General features: G+C 49.4%; 1 protein-coding gene across 4 annotated transcripts in view; it reads left to right on the forward strand.

The window, feature by feature from the left end:
• The window catches only part of Slc4a8 (solute carrier family 4 member 8), a 65,642-nt gene that overhangs the window by 11,538 nt on the left and 33,251 nt on the right, over positions 1-20,853 (forward strand). For all 4 annotated transcript variants that reach the window (XM_076912114.1, XM_076912113.1, XM_034516702.2 and 1 more), the window contains exons 2-9: positions 1,507-1,588; positions 11,898-12,047; positions 12,756-12,891; positions 13,699-13,859; positions 17,155-17,343; positions 18,187-18,278; positions 19,053-19,210; positions 20,077-20,164. In XM_076912114.1, coding sequence (XP_076768229.1) covers positions 1,507-1,588; positions 11,898-12,047; positions 12,756-12,891; positions 13,699-13,859; positions 17,155-17,343; positions 18,187-18,278; positions 19,053-19,210; positions 20,077-20,164 — 1,056 coding nt within the window. The remainder of the gene's footprint in view (positions 1-1,506; positions 1,589-11,897; positions 12,048-12,755; positions 12,892-13,698; positions 13,860-17,154; positions 17,344-18,186; positions 18,279-19,052; positions 19,211-20,076; positions 20,165-20,853) is intronic.

The following is a 20,853-nucleotide window of genomic DNA, read 5'->3' on the forward strand; positions in this document are numbered from 1 at the left end:
GCAGTGCCTGTGGAGGCCAGAAGTGGGCGCTATAGTCCCTGGACCTGGAGTTATAGATGGTTGTGAGCTGCCACGTGGATGCTGGGAATCGAATCTCTCACTGAGCCATCTCTGTAGACACTTTATTCCAAAGTATAATCCAGCATTTATGCTCCGTCTCCTTTTCTTTGACAAAGTGTAGCAAATCACTTTCTCTTCGGCTTTGCTCTTCAAACTTAATATTTTATCTTGGAGACATTTTTCATTGTGGTAATAATATATATTTTTAAATATCTATGAAAGTAAATCATCAAATTAATTACTCTAACTGACATTTGACATTCTCTTTCTCTAAAAAAATTATTTAAGTTCACCTCATTAAAAATATCCTTTCATTGTGGAGACAGATTGTCTGCTTTCAGCATAGTGTTTGGGGGCATAGAGGAACAGGGTGAAGTGAGGGAGCTGGGGATCTGAGCCATACCTGGAGGGAGGGTGAGGACCTGACGGTAAGCAAGGCCATTTGGGGGTGAGGATGTGCCCGAATCCCTGGGGACAGGAGCCTGGCCGAGCTGCACACAGGACAGGAGAGCTGTGTCTGATCACCAGTGAAGCACACTTTGTCTTGGTAACGCTGGTCCGGTGAGGTGGGAGGGTCTGACATTACAGCCATTCTTTTAAGGAAGTCTTACTAAGCACACATAGTATGAACATGTGCTGAGAACAGCGCTATAATCTTTTTAAAAGATTTGTTTTCTTTTAATTTTGCAACAGGGCCTTACAGTGCAGCACGGGCTGACTTGGAGCTTGTCCTGTAGACCAGGTTGGCTTCTGCCTCCTGAGTGCTGACATTAAAAGCCTGCAATACCACACCCGGGTTGTTTCTTGTGGGTTTTTTTTTTTTGTTTTTGTTTTTTTTTTTCTTCTGCTTTGTATATGTGTGTGGGTATGCCTGAGTGAGTGCAGTTGCCCAAGGAGGCCAGAAGAGGGCATCAGATCTCCTGGAGCTGGAAACTGAACTTTGCAAGAGTATACACACCCCATACACACACCCTGTAGATACATCACTACTAACTGGAATTGTAGTATGCTGTTAGGACATAAAAGTTGGGAGCTGGGTTAGTTCGGAAGTGAGGGGCAGTCACCTCTCAAGGCAAGTGCCTGCTGGTGTTCACCAAGTTCCAAATGACTCTGCAGGTGTGTGGCTGCAGGTGTGTAGTTGAGGTCGGTTGAAAGGACAGGATCGGCTCAGCCTTATCTTCTCTGTGATAAGGCTGACCTCTGTGACCTTGGGTACGGTTATTTAATGTGCTTTATGTCTGGCTACTCACAAAACAGGACAGAGGATGGCTGGCTGGCATGTTTGCACCTCAAGGTTATTATGTGGTTCCAACTAAGAATATATGCAAGCCACCGGATTTCTCTCTGGGTATCTCAGAGCATCTTAGTTTACACGTGGTTTGAAGTATTTGAATGAATGAATATCTGTATATTTTTGTGACTATTTGCATATCTGTTTTTAAACAGAGAGCAGATGAAGAAGCTGTAGTGGATCAGGGTGGGACCAGCACAATCCTCAACATTCACTATGAGAAGGAAGAGTTGGAAGGTAAGTCCCAGGGAGGTCAGACCTGCCTTGCCCTTAGGAGACCCGGGTTCACGCCCTGACTCCTTTCTGTCTGTGAGACTGTGGGGGAGACACTTAACTTCCCCAGCTTCTCCTTCCCTAGCAGAGATGATGCGCCCACCTGTCCAGTCGGCTCACCCGAGGCCTGAGACAGTGCTCAGGGAACTGGGAAGCTCAACATAAATATTAACAATAACCTTTTCTTTGAGGATATGAAATACTTATTAAGCTCACCGATTTTTTTAATAACCACATGGAAATGTAAAGTATCTATACAAATTTAAAAGAAAATAAAATTATCAGTAGTTTGAAAGTTTAGTCTGGCTGTAATTTTTTAAACCGCATTTTCACTACTGGCTTTTCTGTTTTAACTGCACAATTCTACCTGATTTTTTTTTTTTTTTTTTAATCTAAGCAAACTCTGAGAGTTCACAGTACAACGTTATATAAAACCCCAGTGAGATGGAAGGGGGAGAGGCCGTTCTTGTTCTCTGGCTGTCCCCAGCTTCTCACTGGACTGTTATATGGTGTCCTGTATTCTTTTATCCTGGGGGCTGAGGGGAGGGGCTGGTTGGATTCCTAATCATGGTTCCTCATTAGTGGTGGCATTCCATTACCCTGGAGGAAGGTTCTTGTCCAGTGCAGCTCTTATTAGAGCCGACTCTGTCTCTCCGTGTGAGAGGTGGCTGGGCTTCCCCTGCACGCACGCTCACTGCTACGGTGCAGGTTCCGACACTCAGCGTGCGATGATGTACTCTCTGTACTGCCTGTTCCCACCGTGGGTTTTGCATCAAACTGGTCCGGGCCCCGGCGAAAACTCAGCCTTTGGATGGGAAATGGAGGAAAGCTGGGGAGGCTGACTCAGCCTCTGGGTCTGTTCCCTGGAAGTGCATGCCGGCGCGGGCCTGGCGGGCAGCGGGCGGCGGGCGGGTCAGTGGTGTTAAGGTCAAGGTCACATTCTGTAAGTTACTGTGGCCAGACGGATGAGCGGATGAGCGGGTGGAGAAAGTGGGAGCAGGAGGGTGTGAGGTGTGAAGTGTGAAGTGTGAGGTGTGAGGTGGGCGTGCAGCTGGGGGGTGGGGCTGCTGTGGTGGAAGGGCCTCTGAGAGTCAGGTGCTTTACACCAACTCTCCTCCTCTGTAGTATGTTAACCCCACCCGTCGAGAAGATCACTACCACAGTTTTGAGCCAAGCTTTATTAAATTCTGGCCAGAACGATGGACACTGACCAGCCCATACCCAGATTCTCAGAGTGTGGCATGGAAGTACATTAGCCAGGGGCTTAAAAAGACGAAGCCCACAAGGCTGCTTATTTCTCGCCTGCATCCAATCGGAGGCAAGCGTGTTTTGTGAGGTGCTTCCTGCCTGTGTCCCTCCTGCCTGCATGTGATCAAGCCCGGCTGGTGTAGCGGGGACAACCAAGCTTGTTTACAGAAGCAAGCAAATGCTGGCTTGTTATCTTACATGAACAACAGCCCCCAGCATTTGAGGAAATTGTCTGTCTTTGTGCTGTTGGGTTAACAGGCTAGAGGTTCCTGTTTTATAGATCTCTTAAGCATAGTAATTAAAACATAAGACCTAACTTCCGCCCTCACAGCACCTCAGCCATGTGCTGGTGTTCTTACCCTCTTTTAGTTGTGGGAACTGACTGGATGGCAGGGGAGGGAGTCCCATGGAATCCTCTCTTCACCCTGCTGTACTGCAAAGTGGGCAGATCTAACTTCACCATCCGGCCTCTGCGGCGGCCTGCTGCATCGCACAGATGTTCTCTGTGACACACACCAGCATGTATTGCTAGCAGCTCCGTGGTCCTCTGGCTGTTGCCCTGTGGGCTTTAGTCCTCCACTGAGAAGTGAACATGTATGAGTATTTCTGTGTCCTTGGGAATAGTATAATGAACTCCCACAAGCTCTCCTGGATTCTGAAGGCCAGGTCTGCCCATCAAGGTCAGCTGAGGAGCTGCTGGGAGTGGCATCTCCAGATGATGTCACCCCTTCCCGGTGCATGCTCTACTCTGCTGGAAAAGAAAGCTGGAGGATGACACGTTGCTGGAGGGGAGGGCACTGTGCAGGGAAATGGCCTTTTATGACCAGATCTTGTTGAAAACTTGAAGTACACTACAGGCAAAGGGAGGCCTGACGGCCCTCCCTGGCCCAGTCTTGAAATGTCAGAGCCAGAGAAGAGGAGAGGGACTGGAGGTTTCTAAGGGCTGGGTCTGCTGTGGGTCCCACCCAGACACACATTGAGGTGTAATTGCAGGACTTTAAGAAGCTGCATGCAGCATGGTGTTGTCTCCTAAAAGCACGCGGGGGGGGGGGGGCAGCTCAGCTTTAATGGAGGGTGCCATAAACTGTTCTGACTGAGTGAGGCACATGCCTGTCTCTCAGGCTGCCCTGGCTGTTGACAATCCCATGTCTTCTTGCCCTTTACTTTGTATACTTAGCCACGTTCCCTTACACCATTCTCAGAGACATGGTGACAGTAAATATGGGTCTTTTTGAGTGAGCTGACTCCATCAGTAAGAGTTATTAAGCAGAAGAGTCAAGAGCAAATGTGAGAAGGGCTTCCCGAGATGAGCTCACAGTGACAGCGCGTGACCCTCTCAGAGGGTGGGTTCTCTCAGCCCCTGTGGGCAGCAAGGCACTGTGTGTGCTAGAGGGATGGCTTTTCCCACTTTTCCTGGCAGACCATTATTCCTGATTAAGTACTAGATTTATGATTCCTGACATCAGCTTAATGAATTCTAATACACTTTTAACAAAGGCAAGACCCACTTGGTCATATTTATAACTTTAAAGAGGCTTGTGTGAGTTCCACACGTAACACTTGCCCTGTGCTTGCTGACTGGGAGTCACCCTGTAAGTCCAGGGAGCAGAGCGTCCGTCCGTCCGTCCGTCAGTGCTCACTCAGGAGCTGCAAGCCAATGCTCAGTAAACAGCGCACAGGGTTAGCAGTGTCTGTGGGTGACTCATGCCTGTGCTTTCCCTTCTCCTCCCAGGATTCAGTGTCTCATTCATGGCTGCTCGTGTGTGTGTGTGTGTGTGTGTGTGTGTGTGTGTGTGTGTGCGCGCGCGTGCATTCACATGCTACATTCTTAATTTTAAAAACATCAACATCTTTCCTACAAATCTTACCGAGCCAGGTGCTTTATTAGCTGACGATCTCAGCAGACTGGTTTGACACTGACTGGGAAAGGAATGAGAGGCTGGATGAGAAGGAACCGTGTGGGCTGAGTTGCTGGGCTGGGCAGTGGGAGCCTGCCTTGTTAGATGGCCAGTGAGGTGATCAGAGAGTTAGTTTGGTGGGGTCATCAGACTGCCAGGATCCAGATAGGCAGCTTGGGCTTTATTTCCTGGTATCTGTTTGCCGTCTGCTCTCCTAATTTTACTTAGAAAATCTAAGTCCCTGCTTCAGAATCTGACCCTAAGAACCTGCTCAGAAACTGACAGGCAGTTCTGTGACATCCATTTGGTCCTTCGCTCCACCCTGCTAAACCAGGTTTCATTTTTTGCATGTCTTTCTGGTGTTTTTAACAGGCAGAAAGGGAGAGGTATCCATCTCCTCAAAGATGGATGCCTTTCCTTCTTCCTACAGAACCAGCAAAGGCATTTAAAGGATAGACTCAGTGGGTAAATTAGCGAACACGATGAGGTCTGATAATGAATCCTAGTGCTTTTCTTTTGAGAATGTAGGTGCAATTAAATAATGCTAGCAGTTTTCCAGAGTGGGTGCACTGGGGGTGTTCAGAACATGTTCAAAGAGAAGCGATAGTCACAGCCAAACTATTGAGAAAAGAGGAAGCTTGTGGTTGAGACGGCTTAGCGAAGTCTAAGTGACCCCAGTCCTTTCCCTAAGTCCAGCTCTACGCAGATACACCAGATTTCACGACAGTCCAACCACCATTCCGGAGGCTGATTGATGTGATTATCTAGGATGTGGCTGTTTTCCACAGCTGGTGAACTCATTGCGCGCTGCTCCTGCAGATCGGTGGTTACTCTGCCTCCTTTCTCCTCTCTTCCCACATGGCTCTCATCCCACTGGGCTGTCCTTTCACCGTGGAAGCAGCGTGCACACCCCACCTTAGCACTCGCGCCTGGCCCCCTCTCCTGGACCTTCCCCCTCTGATGCCCCCTCTCCTGAACTTCCCCCCTCTGATGCCCCCTCTCCTGGACTTCCCCCTCTGATGCCCCCTCTCCTGAACTCCCCCCCTCTGATGTCCCCCTCTCCTGAAGCACCCCCACCCCCTCTACTGAACTCCCTCCCTCTGATGCCCCTCTCCTGAAGTCCCCCCCCACCTCCTCTTTCTCACTCAGGAGGTTCCTTCTGATGTTCCCTGATTCTTCCTTTCTCGATACAGTCTGCGGACACAGTAGTTCTTCAGTCTAAAGTAATCAGTTGTACTTGAAAGAGTATCTTTTCATTTTCATTATGTCTGTCTTCCCTGAAGACTTTGTGCATATTCTAGCTGTTGGGACAGAACCTAATTTAATGGACACCACAATTAGGTGATGCCATTCTGTTGCCGATGCCACCACGGGTGACCTCAGAGATGTGCTGTGCGGACTTCATTGGTATATTAGGTGGAATGTTATCAGTGATGGACAATATTCGTTTTACTCGCACTTCGCAGGGCGCACTGATAATGCCCGAGATTTGTGCTGTGGAGCTTCATGCCAGCTCGACACGAGGTAGGGTCATCTGGGGAGAGGGAATCTTAGCTGAGAAAATGCCACCATACGATTGGCCTGGAGGCCAGTCTGTAGGTCATTTTGTTGACTGGTGACTGATGTGGGCTGGACCAGCCCACTGTGGGCAGTGCCACCCCTGGGTAGGTAGTTGTGGATCATAAGAAATCTGAGCAAGTCATGAGACACAGAAGAGTAGGCAGCCCTCCTCCATGGCCTCCGCACCAGCTCCCGCCTCCAGGTTCCTGCCAGGCTTGAGCTCCTGCCTCTGATCCTTTGAAGACAGACGTGGAGGCCAGAGCAGAGAGAACTCTTTTCTTCCCTGAGCTGCTGTGGGTCCTGGTGCTCTCTCACCGCAGTAGGCACCTGACTGAGACAGCCTGGAATTTTAGCAGAAGGCCACTTGTGCTGTTTCTTTTCTACATCCAGGAATCTGCCGGTCCAAAGTGTTTTGATGTGTACGACATCTTGGGATGGGGGAGGGGAGGCGTGTACTTCCACCAGAGAGCCTTCTCCTCGTCTCCCATGAGCCCTGGCACGTCTCAGCAAGTCTGCTAGGCGTTGTTGTGCCGATTTTGTTTTACAAAGAAAAGGAGAACTAGACAGATGTTAGTGTAGCACCAAGGCCCCTGACCACATTGGATGGTGGGGCTCACACTGTGTGGAGGATGAATGGTCTCAGAAACTCATGGGAGTGAAGGAAGAGGCTGACTTGGCAGCTCTCCTCAGGAAGTCTGACTTCTGGGAAGTCTTACAGCCTGAGGTGTCCGCCCTGGCCTGCTGTGTGTCTCAGGCTGCTCAGGTGGTCTGGGCCTTTTCCAGGCTGCTCAGTGTGTCCATGAGTTTCTCTCAGAAACCCTTACAGCTTATTTATGCTTGGGGCACGTGTGTGTGTGTGTGTGTGTGTGTGTGTGTGTGTGTGTGTCTGTCTGTCTGTCTGTCTGTCTGTCTGTCTGTGTGATCCTGTACAAGGTCAGTGTCTGGGCTCCTGTAGTTCGCTTCCTGAGCTTGACTCTTTCCCTGGGGATGAAAGGTCTCACTTCCCTTCAACATCCGTGTTGCTCCTCACCTTTCTCTCATCCTGTGGCCTACTGGGCATCCCTCCAAGATGGAGGGTTTCAAATGCAGAGGAAGGTGCTTCACACGTCAGCCAGGACCTCCTCCTCCCATGCTCTCACAAGTATTTCATCCTAAAACCATCACTTTGTTCAGAGTCTTTTTGTGGCCCCTTTCAGATCCGAGGCTCCCTTAGGTCAGATCATGCATCCTGAGGAGGTCTCAAGGGTCTAACCTGGGATATATTCCATCTGCTGAATGGTTGTGAAGCATTGGCTCTGCATAAGACAGTGTGGGGGCAGGGAGAGGGGTTGGAGATTTAGTTTCATGATAGAGTGCTTGCTTGCCCTGGAGCACTGGAGAGCAACCCCTTCCTTCAGTGCTTAGCTCTGGGCAAGGGTGGGGTGGGAGGAAGACCACCACGTGCTTGGTGACATGGGTGCTGGAGGAGAGTCAAAGCCAGGACTTTGAGGAGTGCGCAGGTGCACAGTAAGGCATGTGCTCAGCTGTAAGCAAGGCAGAGAATTAGTGTGAGGGGAAGCTTTAGCTAAGGGCTCTGAGTAACCTGGAGGAAGGTGACCACATACCTCCTCGGAAAAATCAGAAATAATGCCAAGGAGGCAGGGGAATTTGCACTGAATTCTGGGTGAGTGCTTGTGCAGAAAGTCCCAGCACATCTGAGGAAGAGCGAGTGGTCTGGCTCTGGTAGAGACAGGGTGAGGTGCCCGGGCTGTGGGTGCAGCAGATACGAAAGGCGGATGGAGCTGAAGGCGGCTGCTCTGGGGAAGGCTGGGGAAAGTGGAGCGGTATGCATGTGGATGGCTCTCCAGATGTTCTGTACCTGCATGCAGGGCCACCCTGTTCTTCAGATGTTCTGTTCCCGCATGCAGGGCCACCCTGTTCTTCAGATGTTCTGTGCCTGAATGCAGGGCCACCCTGTTCTCCAGATGTTCTGTGCCAGCATGGAGGGCTACTCTGTTCTTCAGTTGTTCTATGCTAGCATGGAGGGCTACCCTGTCCTCTAGAATGTTCTGTGCCAGCATGCAGGGCTACCCTTTCAGCTCCCTTGAGCTGATCACCTGGGTCTCACAGGGGTCATTTATTTTCATGTTGAATATGTGAACTTGTTGTAAAGGAAGGAACTTCTTGAGAAGGGGCTAAGAGCTGAGCGTTGGAGTCCTGAGTTCACAGGGATGAGCCATGATCTGGGCTGTGACCTGCAATATTACTTTGAAGTGTTAAATTTGTTAAAAAGGAGACCTACTTCATCAGTGAGAACAGAGTAAGGCTTGACATCTGTGACCTGTAGGACTCAGAACGAAAGGTGCAGAAGGATAGAACTGGGATCTGAGGTAACTCTGAGCTCTCAACACCCGAGGTGATTTTTGTTTGTTTGTTGGGTTTGTTTTTGTAGTTTTTTTTTTTTTTTTTTCCTGGTTTTTCGAGACAGGGTTTCTTTGTGTAGTCCTGGCTGTCCTGGAACTCTGTAGACCAGGCTGGCTTCGAACTCAGAAATTCACCTGCCTCTGCCTCCCAAGTGCTGGGATTAAAGGCGTGCCACCACCACCCGGCTTGTTTTTTGTTTTATTGGTGATTTTTCTTTTCTTTCTCTCTTTCTTTCTTTCTTTCTTTCTTTCTTTTTTTCTTTTTTTTTTTTTTTTTTTTTGACAGGGTTTTTCTGTGTAGCCCTGGCTGTCCTGAAACTCACTTTGTAGGTCAGGCTGGCCTCCTACTCACAGAGCTCTGTCTATCTCTGCCTCCTGAGTGCTGAGATTAAAGGCACTTGCCACTACTGCCTGGCTAAGCCAGAGAGTTGTTTTTTTTAAAGACATACTTATTTTTATTTTGCATATGGGTGTTTGACCTCGGTGTATCTGTGCACTATGTGTGCGCAGTTCCACAGGCCCAACACAGCTCATTAGCTTTCTAGGACTGGAGTTACAGACGGTTGTGAGCCACGTGAAGGTGCTGGGAAGCAGACCCAGGTCTCCTGCAAGAGCAGCAAGAGTCTCTCACTGCTAAGCCATCTGGGCAGCCACCAAAGGACTTACACAGTGATGGTGGCATGAACATAGACGTGGAACCTTACACTCAGTGGCAGACTGACCTCCAGTGTTTAGCCAACCTAGGTGAGGCGCCACACCTGCAGGGAGCTTGACTTTACAGGATCTTAAATTTGGTTTTGGGCATGTTAATCGTGATGGTTCTCAGCCTGTGTGTTTCGACCCCCTTGTGGAGGTGACCTAAGACCACTGGAAAACACAGATATTTTCATTACAGTTTATAACAGCTGCAAAATTACAGTTAGAACGTAGCAACAAAAATAATGGGGTTTTTGTCTTTTTTTTTTTTTTTTTTTATGGTTGGCGGCCATCCCAACATGAGTTGTATTCAAGGCTAACAGTTAGGAAGGTTGAGAACCAGCAGCAGCACTGTGGAGAGATTGGAAGCTGAGTGGTGGCATATACCTGTCATCACAGACCAAGGCAGGAGAACTGGATGGAGACAGCCTGGGAGACCAAGCTGGGATACATAAAAAGACTCAAAACAAGGGGTTTGGGGAGTCACGTGTGGACGTGAGCTTGAAATCCAAAGAATGGGTACCACTAAAGAAGAGAACAAGGGTCAGGGGTCACTCCTCCCTGTGGTGGGTTGTCGGGCAGGGCATCTGAAGGCTGCTGTCAGACACAGTCTTACAAGAGCTAATGGAGTTCTGAACACCAAGGAAGAGGGGCCTGACACATGGTGGGCACTCCACAGAGTCTGTGGAACTGAGACATATGCTGTGACAGAGATAGGGTGAGTGGGTGCCATCTGATGCCCTTCCTGAGCACTGCTCTGTAGGGGCAGGGATAGAAGCCACAGTCTGAGACCATGGAACAGGAATTTGGTGGGGAAAGGGAGGGAGGGTGGTGTTTGGTGTTTGCCATGTGACTGAACTGCTATTAAAGAAGATTTATCTCACCCCCAAAGAATTATTGCTAACAGGTCCTCTTTCCCCATATCCTAATAACTTTTCTCTTCCACATCCTCTGCTGGGTAGTGGGTGGGCTAGAGGAGAGGTTGAACCTTATTAAAGTAGGTTGCAAAAAATGTGCACTTAGAGTTCCTGATGGGGAAGGAAGGAGAGAGAGAAATGGGGTCGGGCAGCTTGTCAGTGGGATGGCTTCTTAAGGTCAGCCATGGAAGGATGGATAGAGAGGGGATGAGGGTAGCTCGTGCAGGGGTGGGACAGGGAAGAGTAAGTCACTACATGAGGGCCCCTGAGAAGCAAGGACGGCTGGGGGGAGGAAGGGGCGCAGATTGGACTCCAGCACTCCCTGTGAGGACAGGAAGAGCCTTGGGGACAGTCTGGACGCAGAGCAGCAGGACTCGGGTGGAAGTGGCACCAAGGACTCTGAGTGTTAGGCTTGGGAATGGCTACGAGGCTTTGATGCTGAGCTGGAGGCTGGAAGAAGGTGGTGGAAGTCGGGTTGAAGATGAAAACCCAGAGAGGCTTATAGGAGGAGGAACAGGAACGTGGACCAGGAGACGGGAAAGGAGGGGTCTCAGGTCAGTCACGCCCCATGTTCTCTGTCCCTGGACTTAGCCTGGTTCCTTCTGACTTACCGCGTCTGTCAGCAGTAGTCTAGATGGTGTAAGAAGAAGAAGCTGGGCCCTGCCTGGTCTGCCATCATGGTGTTGAACACAGTATCTTAGTTACTGCTCTTGACAACCCCATGAGTTTAAAAAAAAAAAACAAAACCCAAGCTTTAGTGTTCTTTTAAAAAGATGAATCAAATGCCTTTAGTCCCAGCACTCAAGATGGAGGCAGACTGATCTGAGTTCGAGGCTAGCCTGGTCTACAGAGTTCCAGGACAGCCAGAACTATTCAGAGAAAAGCAAAACAACAATTAACAAAGAATCTAGAGAGAACAGATGATTTGTTTATGTCATGAAATAAGTGGTGAAATAGAGTTTTGAACCCAGGGCAGGCTGACTGGAACCTTAACTGGCCTTAACCCCTTCCCCTTTTCTAAACTATCTCTCTGCCAAGTTCTGTCACAATTACCATATAGGAATTGTCTTTTCAAGTATCACTCACATTGCCCTGTGATAGCAAAGAGTAACATATGTAATCATAGTTTGTAAGTCAGATTCCCTCCCTCTCTCTCCCCCTCCCTTTTTCCCCCTCTCTCCCCTGCCTCCTCCCTCTCCCCATCCCTTGTGCATGCTCAGCTATTCTGCCACGCCCTCACCACACCCTCACAGGGCCGGCTCTGCGGGTCACGTGCTCTCGGCGCGTCCCAGCCATCACACACTTTCTCACAGGTGTATGATAATGGTGCACACATTCTTTGATTGTCACAATTATCTTGTGAGGTTTCAGCCAAGTACAGCACAGAAGAAGACACAACTCCTGGGTGTGTGTGTGTGTGAGTGGGGGGTTGTCTATGAAGTTTAATCATTCCAGAAGTGACCAGTACAAAAACCTGTAATCTTTTTGCTCTTAATCCTGCCAGACTCCTTTTGTGGAAGGAGTTCTCTCTGAGTTTTCTGTTTCCATGCAGGTCATAGAACTCTGTATGTGGGGGTTCGGATGCCGCTGGGCAGGCAGAGCCATAGGCACCACCGAACTCATGGCCAGAAGCACCGGAGACGAGGAGGGCGGGGCAAAGGAGCCAGCCAGGGCGAGGAGGGCGCGGAAGCCTTGGCCCACGGTAACACCCTGGAGAGAGATGGGGGCAGTGCACTGGGGAGAGAGGACAGGGGTCCATGGTGGGGAGGCCTGGCGGTGCAGGAGGGGCATGGCCATTTAAAGTCATTGTCTGGGGCTCCCAAGAGGAAGGAATTCTTCTAAGTATTAAAAATGCTTTCCTGAAAATTTACATTTCAGCCCCCCAAACAACACTGCCAGAATTCCTTTGCTAGAGAATTAGCCATTTCTTTTGATTGAAACTTGTCGGATCTCTAGGAAACTAAAAACACAACGAAACCTATTTATATGCTCAGTCATTTTGCCTCCTTGTATGTTTGTGTGCCATGTGCATACCCACTGCCCTTGGAGGCCAGAAGGGGACGCCAGATCCCCTGGGACTGGACTTACAGACGGTTGTGAGCTGCCATGTGGGTGCTTGGAACTGAATTCAGGTCTCTAGAAGAACAGCCAGTGTTCTTAACACCTGAGCCTTCTCTCCAGCCCTGGTTTCTAGGTTCTCCTGGGACTTCTGCCAGTGGTGTCAGTTGACAGCTCTGCTCCCTTGTGGAGATGCTTCCACAGAAGAGCTTTTTCTCTAAGAACAAAGGAACGTTTAAACCTGTATTTGGGGCATCTTCTGTATATCCCTGAGCTGCTAGGCAGAATGCTGTTTTGGTTGTGCGTTGCAGGCTGGTTCACATGCAGACCTCTCTCTCTGGTTGGTTCCTAGACACCCCGTCTCAGCGCGTTCAGTTCATTCTTGGCACTGAGGAGGATGAGGAGCATGTCCCTCACGAGCTGTTCACAGAGCTGGACGAGATCTGTATGAAAGAGGGAGAGGATGCCGAGTGGAAGGAGACGGCCAGGTGAGGGTCGGGCAGACTCCTGCCTGCTGCAGCCCCTCGAGGCGGGCCAGGCCTGCTGGCCTCTGGTCTCTGTTTGGGTGACGTGATGAGCAGTAAGCCGGCTCTCCGCCTGGCTCCGGCTCTCCGTGGTACCCTGTCAGCACATGCACTCCTGTGGACGTTTTTCCACGGCAGAGAGTTAAGCAGACCAGTTGGCAGCGAGTGTTCTGTGCTTGTCTTCGTGGGTTTCTAAAGTCACACAAAGCACTGATATGAAAATGGCATTTTATGACTGTGGCATCAGTGTGTCCAAGTGATAGTTTTAAGAATTATGCTTATTATAGATAATTTGAAAACTAAAGATTTTTAAGGGGCTGGAGCGATGGCTCAGTAGTGGGAACATTTACTGTTCTTCCAGAGGACCCAGGTTTGATTCCCAGAAACCACATGGCTCACAACTGTCTGTAACTCTGTGGTCTGACACTGTCACAGAGATACATGCAGACAAAACACCAATGCACATAAAAATTAATATTAAAAAATTAAAAACAAATATAAGCAAAAGAAAATGGCAGTTACCTTCAACCCTACTGTCAAAGGATAAAACGAGGAATGTATTTGGGTCTTAGACATATGTGTTTGTAATTTTAAGTTTGTCTTTGAATAAAAACGGGATTAGATTTGCACTGTCATAACATGCTTTTCCGCATGCTGTGTGTGTGTGAATGTTAGCCCGGGTTTTAGTGTTCAGTGTGACAGTTCAGGTTTTGCCGTCTGGCAGACCCCCATCCTCTGTCTCTGGCGTCCCATTGTTGGCAATGTTTGCAGGTGGCTGAAGTTTGAAGAGGACGTCGAGGACGGGGGAGAGCGCTGGAGCAAGCCTTACGTGGCCACGCTCTCTCTGCATAGCCTGTTTGAGCTGAGGAGCTGCCTCATCAATGGCTCTGTCCTTCTGGACATGCGTGCAGGTAGCATAGAGGAGATCTCAGGTACGGAGCAGACAACTGGCAGAGGAGTTGGGCGTAAACTTGGAAGTGTGAGAGCTAAGCGTTCTGGCACACACCCGTAACCTGATGTCGGGAGGCTGGAGAGCAGAATGTCAGGTTTGAGGTCTGAACTATACAGTGATACTTTATCTCAAGCAAAACAAAACAGAACATTGAAGCCATAAAGGGAGAAAATTAAAGAGCCGTTGAGACAGCAGTGTAGATAGGTGTTTGCTGTGCCAGCTGGGCAGGCAACCTTAGTGCCATCCGTGATGGACTGACAGCCACGAACATACTGTGGCACTTCATCACACACGCACTCACAATAATAGTAACAGTAATAATATAATAATAAAACCCTTTTAAAATGAAAAGTTTAAAAGCGCAAACTCTGCCTTCTAGAAGAGAGATGCAGGAAGTGAGCTGTAGCATCCCACACTCCAGCGCGGCACGTAGGGTCGGCTGTCTGATGGAGTTTTCTGATGTGAACAAATGCTAAGTTACTGGGGAACACAAGTGTCTAAGTGATTCTGCCTCTCTGAGGATCTTGGGGACCTGGGGATCGAGGTCAGTACTGATGGAATCCTGTGTCCACTCCTTTGAAAGACAGTGCCTGGGTGTGCCACCAACTATGGGAAAAATAGAATTAAAAAAAAAAAAAAGTGAGTTCTGTGTCAGGGTCCTGCTGACTGCTCCAGAGGCAGCAGAGGCCATGAGCGAGCATCAGAGAAGCCGTACAGTTTGTATGCTGAGGGTTAAGAGTTGTCACATGAGTAAAGTGTGTAATCACACAGGTGAGCTGCTCATGGCACGTCAGCCTTTGCATGTGGCAGGCAAGCCGCACGTAGCAAAAACATGTTTTTTTTTTTCACGGAGACATATAAACAAGTAGCAATAGCCAGGCATAATCAATAATCTGAAGTGAACTCACTGGTATCCACCACACCTGGCAGGGCGTGAAAGCACATTCTCAGGTTTTGCACAAGCACTCAGAAGTCTCCCCACACAGCTCTGTTCTTGAACTATGTTGCAAGGCAGCGGTGGAAGGGCACAGTTTCCAGTGCAGCTCAGGCAGGATTGACAGGCAACAATCTGATGGCCTGTGCTGGGCATAAAGGAGAGCGCAGAAGCCTGGATCACTGGGAACGAGCAGGTCAGGCGGGCGGGAGGAGGATGGGAGACAGATCTGAGCTGAAATGCCCCTCTAGGTCTTCTAAAGGTGGTTGAGGATATTGCAGTCAGCAGTAGGGGTGGGGACTCAGGGGTCATAGGTCTGGTGAAAGAAAAATGTTGTCCTTGGAGACTGAGGGTCAGGAGTGCTCAGCGGTGGCACAAAAATCAGACAACAGCCACCAAACCTGCGTTAGCCTCCTAGGACCCCTGGGACACAGCTCCGCGAATGTGGTGGCTCCTGCCTGCAGTCCCAGCACTTGGAGGTTAACGGCAGGTAGAGCGGGTTCAGGACTAGCCTGGGCTTGTAGCAAGATCTTGTCTCAAAATAAAACCAATGAACCAATCAACAAGTTTGGAAATCAGAAATCTGACATGAGTTTTAGTTTGGGCTGTGTTCCTCAAAGGCCCACAGCGGGAACGTTTCTCCTTGGTCCTTCCAGCTTCCAGCTTCGGGAGCTACAGGTGCTTTTTGATTGAGGATTTTCTTTTCTTTTTGAGAATTTTAAGAGGGAAAAGAAAAGATAAAACTGGTAGAAGAGGGGCCTGGATAGAGGGAGGATTCTGAAGGATAATTGTGATATGAGGGAAGAAACCAGAATAAAGGGCAGGCGCGCAGGGGTGCAGTCTGGGTGCGCTTGTTCACACCTGGAATCCCAGCACTTGGGATTTAGAAAAGAACCAGATGTTCAAACCAAGTGCTGAGGCATTTGGTAACAATCCTCCAGGTGGGTGTAGCAACTTCGACGCTGAACCTCTCTGTAGGTCAGGGGCTGTGTACAGCATGACATATAATTCCAGGGTCAGGTGGGTCAAGAATAATGGAACTAGGAATAGGATATAGGGCCGGAAACCCTAGACATTTATCTAGAGTCTGGCTGACAGCACCAAGTGAGAACCTCCCACCCAAACTATTGGGCTTGAAAGTTTTAAATGCTGGTTATTGTTCTGGGGTGAGCAGATAATTAATATAAATAATACATTTTTGAATTTATTATTTCATTTTTAATGCATGAGTTTGCCTGCATGTATGCATGCTTTGTACCACATGCATGCTGCCTGAAGAGGCCAGGGAACGAGGACATTGGGTCCCCTAAAACAGATAGCTAAGTTGTCATGTGGGTGCTGAGAACTGAACCTGGGTCCTCTGGAAGGAAGAAAGCCTGTACTCTTAACCTCTGAGCCACTGTCCAGCCCCAATTTAATTTTTCTTATAGGTTCCACTTTCAGAGCCAGTGGGGCTCGTAGTTGCAACATCCCCGGCGATTCCATCAGTGCTGAGTTCTTAGAGGAGGGGATAAAAGCGAAAGAGTATGACCATGGGTCTGAGCCAGCCAGACGCAGTGTGAACCCTTGCTCCTCAACTTAGCAAGTGTGAAGGAGTGGTCTGACTTGGGAGTTAAGAGCACTTACTGCTCTTTCAGAGGACCCATGTTTGGTTCCCAGCGCCCGAATCATGTGGCTCACGGCCACTTGTAACTCCAGCTCCAGGCGATCTGATATGCTCTTCCAATCTGCATGGACACCTGCACACGTGGCAGACACATACATAAATAGAAGTCAAATATATTTAAAAATATAATTAAAATTGCCATAAAAGTTCCACCCCGGGCACTTATTTAAGCCCAGTAGGCTTTGTTTCTCAAAGCAACGAGATGAGCTACACGTGGCGGCAAATGCCAGCGTGTAAGTCTGATCTTAATTTGTTTTAGATTTATTTCTTTGATTTGATTTGTGTTGAGTACTTTGGTTACATGTGAGTACATGCCTGGTGCCCTCAGGACCCAGAAGAGGAGGCTGAATCTCCTATAACTGGAGTTACAGATGAATGTGAAAATCGTTTGAGAAACCCATGTGGGTGCTGGGAATCGAACCCAGGTCCTCTGTAAGAGCAGCTAGTGTTCTTCAGCACTGGGCCATCTCTCTTAGATATGTGCAGGAGGGTCGCATGAGCCCAGGAGTTCATGCCCAGCCTAGACAGCACAGTGACAGCCCACCTCTAATATCAGGTGTGTTTGCACTGTTGTGTGGATGAAGGGTGGCGTTCCACAGCCACAGTGACCAGATGCTCCTTCCCCAGCCACCTGAACTTGAGGTTTGAGTGTTGATTGGAATCTCTGCTTTCTAGACCTGATCCTGGACCAGCAGGAGCTGCTCCGAGACCTGAGCGACAGCGTGCGGGTTAAAGTGCGGGAAGCCTTGCTGAAGAAGCACCACCATCAGAACGAGAAGAAGAGGAACAACCTCATCCCCATTGTCCGCTCCTTTGCTGAGGTTGGCAAGAAGCAGTCTGATCCGCATTCCATGGACAGAGATGGTGAGGATTTGTGGGGGCTTGCTGTCTGTTTTGTTGGTGAGACATTGGGGGGCTAGCCAGTGACGCTGAGGGTGGCTCCACTAGAGGGTGGAGGCTCTGCCGCTCAGATACTTGCTGTCTTTGATGAGTAGTAATCCGGGTGGCCAGGGACCGGCCGTCTCCCCTTGTGCTCTCAGAAAGGGAGCAGCTTTGAGGAGGATGCCCAGTGTCCACACTGATGCTGATCTGGGGCCAGAGAAGGGACCCGCAGCCTTGTTGAACTAAGCAAACATCCTGGCTTAGACACAGAATACTGTAGCGTAGTCGGAGGCGTCTACACTTGTGCCTGTGGCTCTGCCTGCTTGTGTGTGGCCCTGGACAGTCTGTTAAAGCCCTTCACATCTCAAGTTAGGAAAGACAATGACAGGGCTGTCCTTCCCTTTGTTACGGATTTCCAGAAGTCCACTTAAGTCTAAAGCCTGAGCCCAGGTGCAGGTGGGCTGCAAGCTCTTGCCTGCGGATTGCTTACTCCCTGTGGCTGGGCAGGGCCTTGTGTTGTGTGTTGTCTTCTAGTCTCTGTGTTTACTAAGTTAGAGCGTGCAGACCTGTTTCAGGAACCTGTTTCTGCGAGCTTTATGTAGAGGTCCACTTCTGGCTAAAGGTCACTGCCACCATAGAGAAGAGAGACCCCGACTGTTGAGGAAGATGGAGGGAGGAGGACCCAAGTCTCCTGTTTACTGCTAAGTGCGTGTGGGGCCAGGTGCAAGGAGACCCTGCTCCCTGCACAGCTGCTGTGAGGGATGGGGCTGTGTCAGAAGGGAAAGGACAGGCTCCTAGCAAATAAGGTCTGACTTTCTCCCCCAGGGCAAACCGTGTCTCCTCAGTCTGCTCCAGCTACAAACCTTGAAGTAAAGACTGGCGGGAACTGTGAGCACAGCCCTGTGGATCTAAGCAAGGTGAGCAGACGTGGCATGTGGCCTCTCGGCGATTTCACAATCCCGAGACCGGCGCTGCTTCTGTGGAAAGGGCGCGCATCCCCGAGTCTTCTCCCATCGTACACCCAGCCTGGGTGAGGCTGGGTCCTCGGTGTGTCTGACACCCTGTAGTTCCTTCTCATCTTCAAGTTGTCAAGGTAGTAGTGTACGGCTGCCTCCTGACGTTCATAATGTTTTGGACTCTTCTCGAGGCTATGACTGGTGCATCTGAGGAAGCAGTCAGGTATTAGAAAAGAACGATAACGTGACCCAGAGCTTCTGAGGAACACGATGGGATGGATTCAGGCCAGAGTTCTTGCACTGAAACTTTGTTGAGGTGGCTCAGTGGATAAAGGTTCACTCCCTGAGGATCTGAGTTCCATCCTGAAACCCTCACACCACAGCAGGGCGAGTACTGATTCTCACAGGGTGTCCTGCGGCCTCCACCCGTGTGTGCCGCATGTGTGGACATGCACATGCACATGCTATAATTTACATGTATATATTTCTAGTCAGTGTTCCCTCCCTGGGTCTTAGTTGCTTTGTTTGCTTAGAGTTTTTATCGGTTTGTTTTGTTTTTAAATAGTGGGGCTGATATGACCTGTGCTACCCCCATTCAGGGTTTTTGTAGAGATCAGATAAAATAGTGAGAGCTGTTTTTAACCTTGAATGACACATGAAATAGAGCTGTAAAGAGGGAGATTGGTGTTGATGATGATGGCTCCCAAATTGTCAGAGGCTCTTGTACATTTTTAGGTGGACCTTCATTTCATGAAAAAAATCCCCACGGGGGCGGAGGCCTCCAACGTCCTGGTTGGGGAGGTGGACACTCTGGACCGGCCCATTGTTGCCTTTGTGAGGCTTTCCCCGGCTGTGCTCCTCTCTGGCCTGACAGAAGTGCCCATCCCAACGAGGTAACGTGAGGATAAGCTGAGGGCATCCTACTCCAAGCAGATGTGTCTGAGCGCTGGTGCTGGAAACTAGCTATCCCAAAGCTAGGGTTAGCTGCTTGGAGAGCTGTGCTAGGATTCCTCGGAGAGCATGGAAGTGGGCTTGTGAGTTCCGACTTTTAAGCCTGCGACGTGGAACTCTTGGCCTTGGAGACTAGGACAGAGAGAGAGAGAGAGAGAGAGAGAGAGAGAGAGAGAGAGAGAGAGAGAGAGAGAAGGGGGGGCGGGGAGAGAGAGAACGCATATAGCAAGGGCCTGTGGCTCCTCATGCCGGGGAGGCCTCAGGCTCTCTCTTGTCAGAGAGCAGTATCCAGGGAATCTTCTCTGGGCAGAAGTACTGGCGTCTTTCCACAGCACTGGCAGGACGTGGTTATTCGTGTGCCCAGAGGTGGTGGCGTGGTGATTTGGAGCCCATTAATTATAGAGTTCAGATGTCGGGAGCACAGTTGAGCCTCCTCTCTGGCGTGTTCCTTCAGCTTTCTCACCCGTCCCCTCCCTGTTATTCTCTTATTACAAGAGTGAATGGAACTTAGATAACTTTGAATTTACACAACAATGCCATGTTTTGAAAAGACAACCTTTCTGCAGCTAGAAATGTGTCTATGGTAACTGTAAGAAGTGTAGCCAGCCACGTTATTGAGTAATGTCTTATAAATCGCTCCGCGTGTTGTTGGCCATAGCACTGCGACGTTTGGCTACAGGGTAGTTCTTTTCCTTGAAGGCACAGTGACACTCTGTGGTAGCAGGGAAAGAGCTTTGCTATTTGGGGAAGGTAAGATGCCCCGTCTCTCTCCTTACTTACAAAGCTCCCTCTTTGTGTGTTTTGGCAGATTTTTGTTTATCTTATTGGGCCCAGTAGGAAAAGGGCAGCAGTACCATGAGATTGGCAGGTCCATGGCCACCATCATGACAGACGAGGTACACACTGCCCTGCCTTCCTCATTCTCTCATAAATGCTGAGTGTTTGCTCTGTCCCAGAAACTGAGTGCGTGTTGGGATAAAATGACGGTTGTCACAGTGTCTGCTGGGTAATTCAGGGAACTTTTCTGAGAGCCATTGAGGAGAGAGGCCAGCCCCCCGGGAGGCCTTTCTTGCTGCACTGTCTTTTGTTGGTTTTTCATGTAGACAGGTCCTTACTATGTAGCCCAGGCTGGCCTTAAATACTATGTAGCCTAGGCTGGCCTTAAACACCCAATGCTGGGATTATAAGTGTGTAGCACTATGGCCACTTAAGTCACCCTTTAAAAAAGTAATTAAGGATGCAGAAAATCCACGTAGAATGTGTAGACTTTGTATTTAATGTAACTTGTGAAAACCTGAGTTAACTTTCCTGAGACTGTGGCTAACTAAATACATTGATGTTATTTGTATTAAGAGATACTTCTGTTCCATGGAAATAAGACCAGTTTGCATAAGGTCAGGACATACCCTTAGGTAGTGTCACCTGTACGCTGTAGCCTGTCTGCCCCCCACACACCATTGTTCTGTACTGTGCTGTAGAGTAGAGTTTCCAGGGTAAACATCTTAGTGGGCAGAGGGAAGTGTAGGCCGAGTCTGTGATATTTGATTCTTTCACAGACCTGTTCACTAGTAAGCCCATCTAGTTT

This window comes from Arvicanthis niloticus, chromosome 13, assembly GCF_011762505.2.
Source record: "Arvicanthis niloticus isolate mArvNil1 chromosome 13, mArvNil1.pat.X, whole genome shotgun sequence".
Classification (NCBI taxonomy): Eukaryota; Metazoa; Chordata; class Mammalia; order Rodentia; family Muridae; genus Arvicanthis; species Arvicanthis niloticus.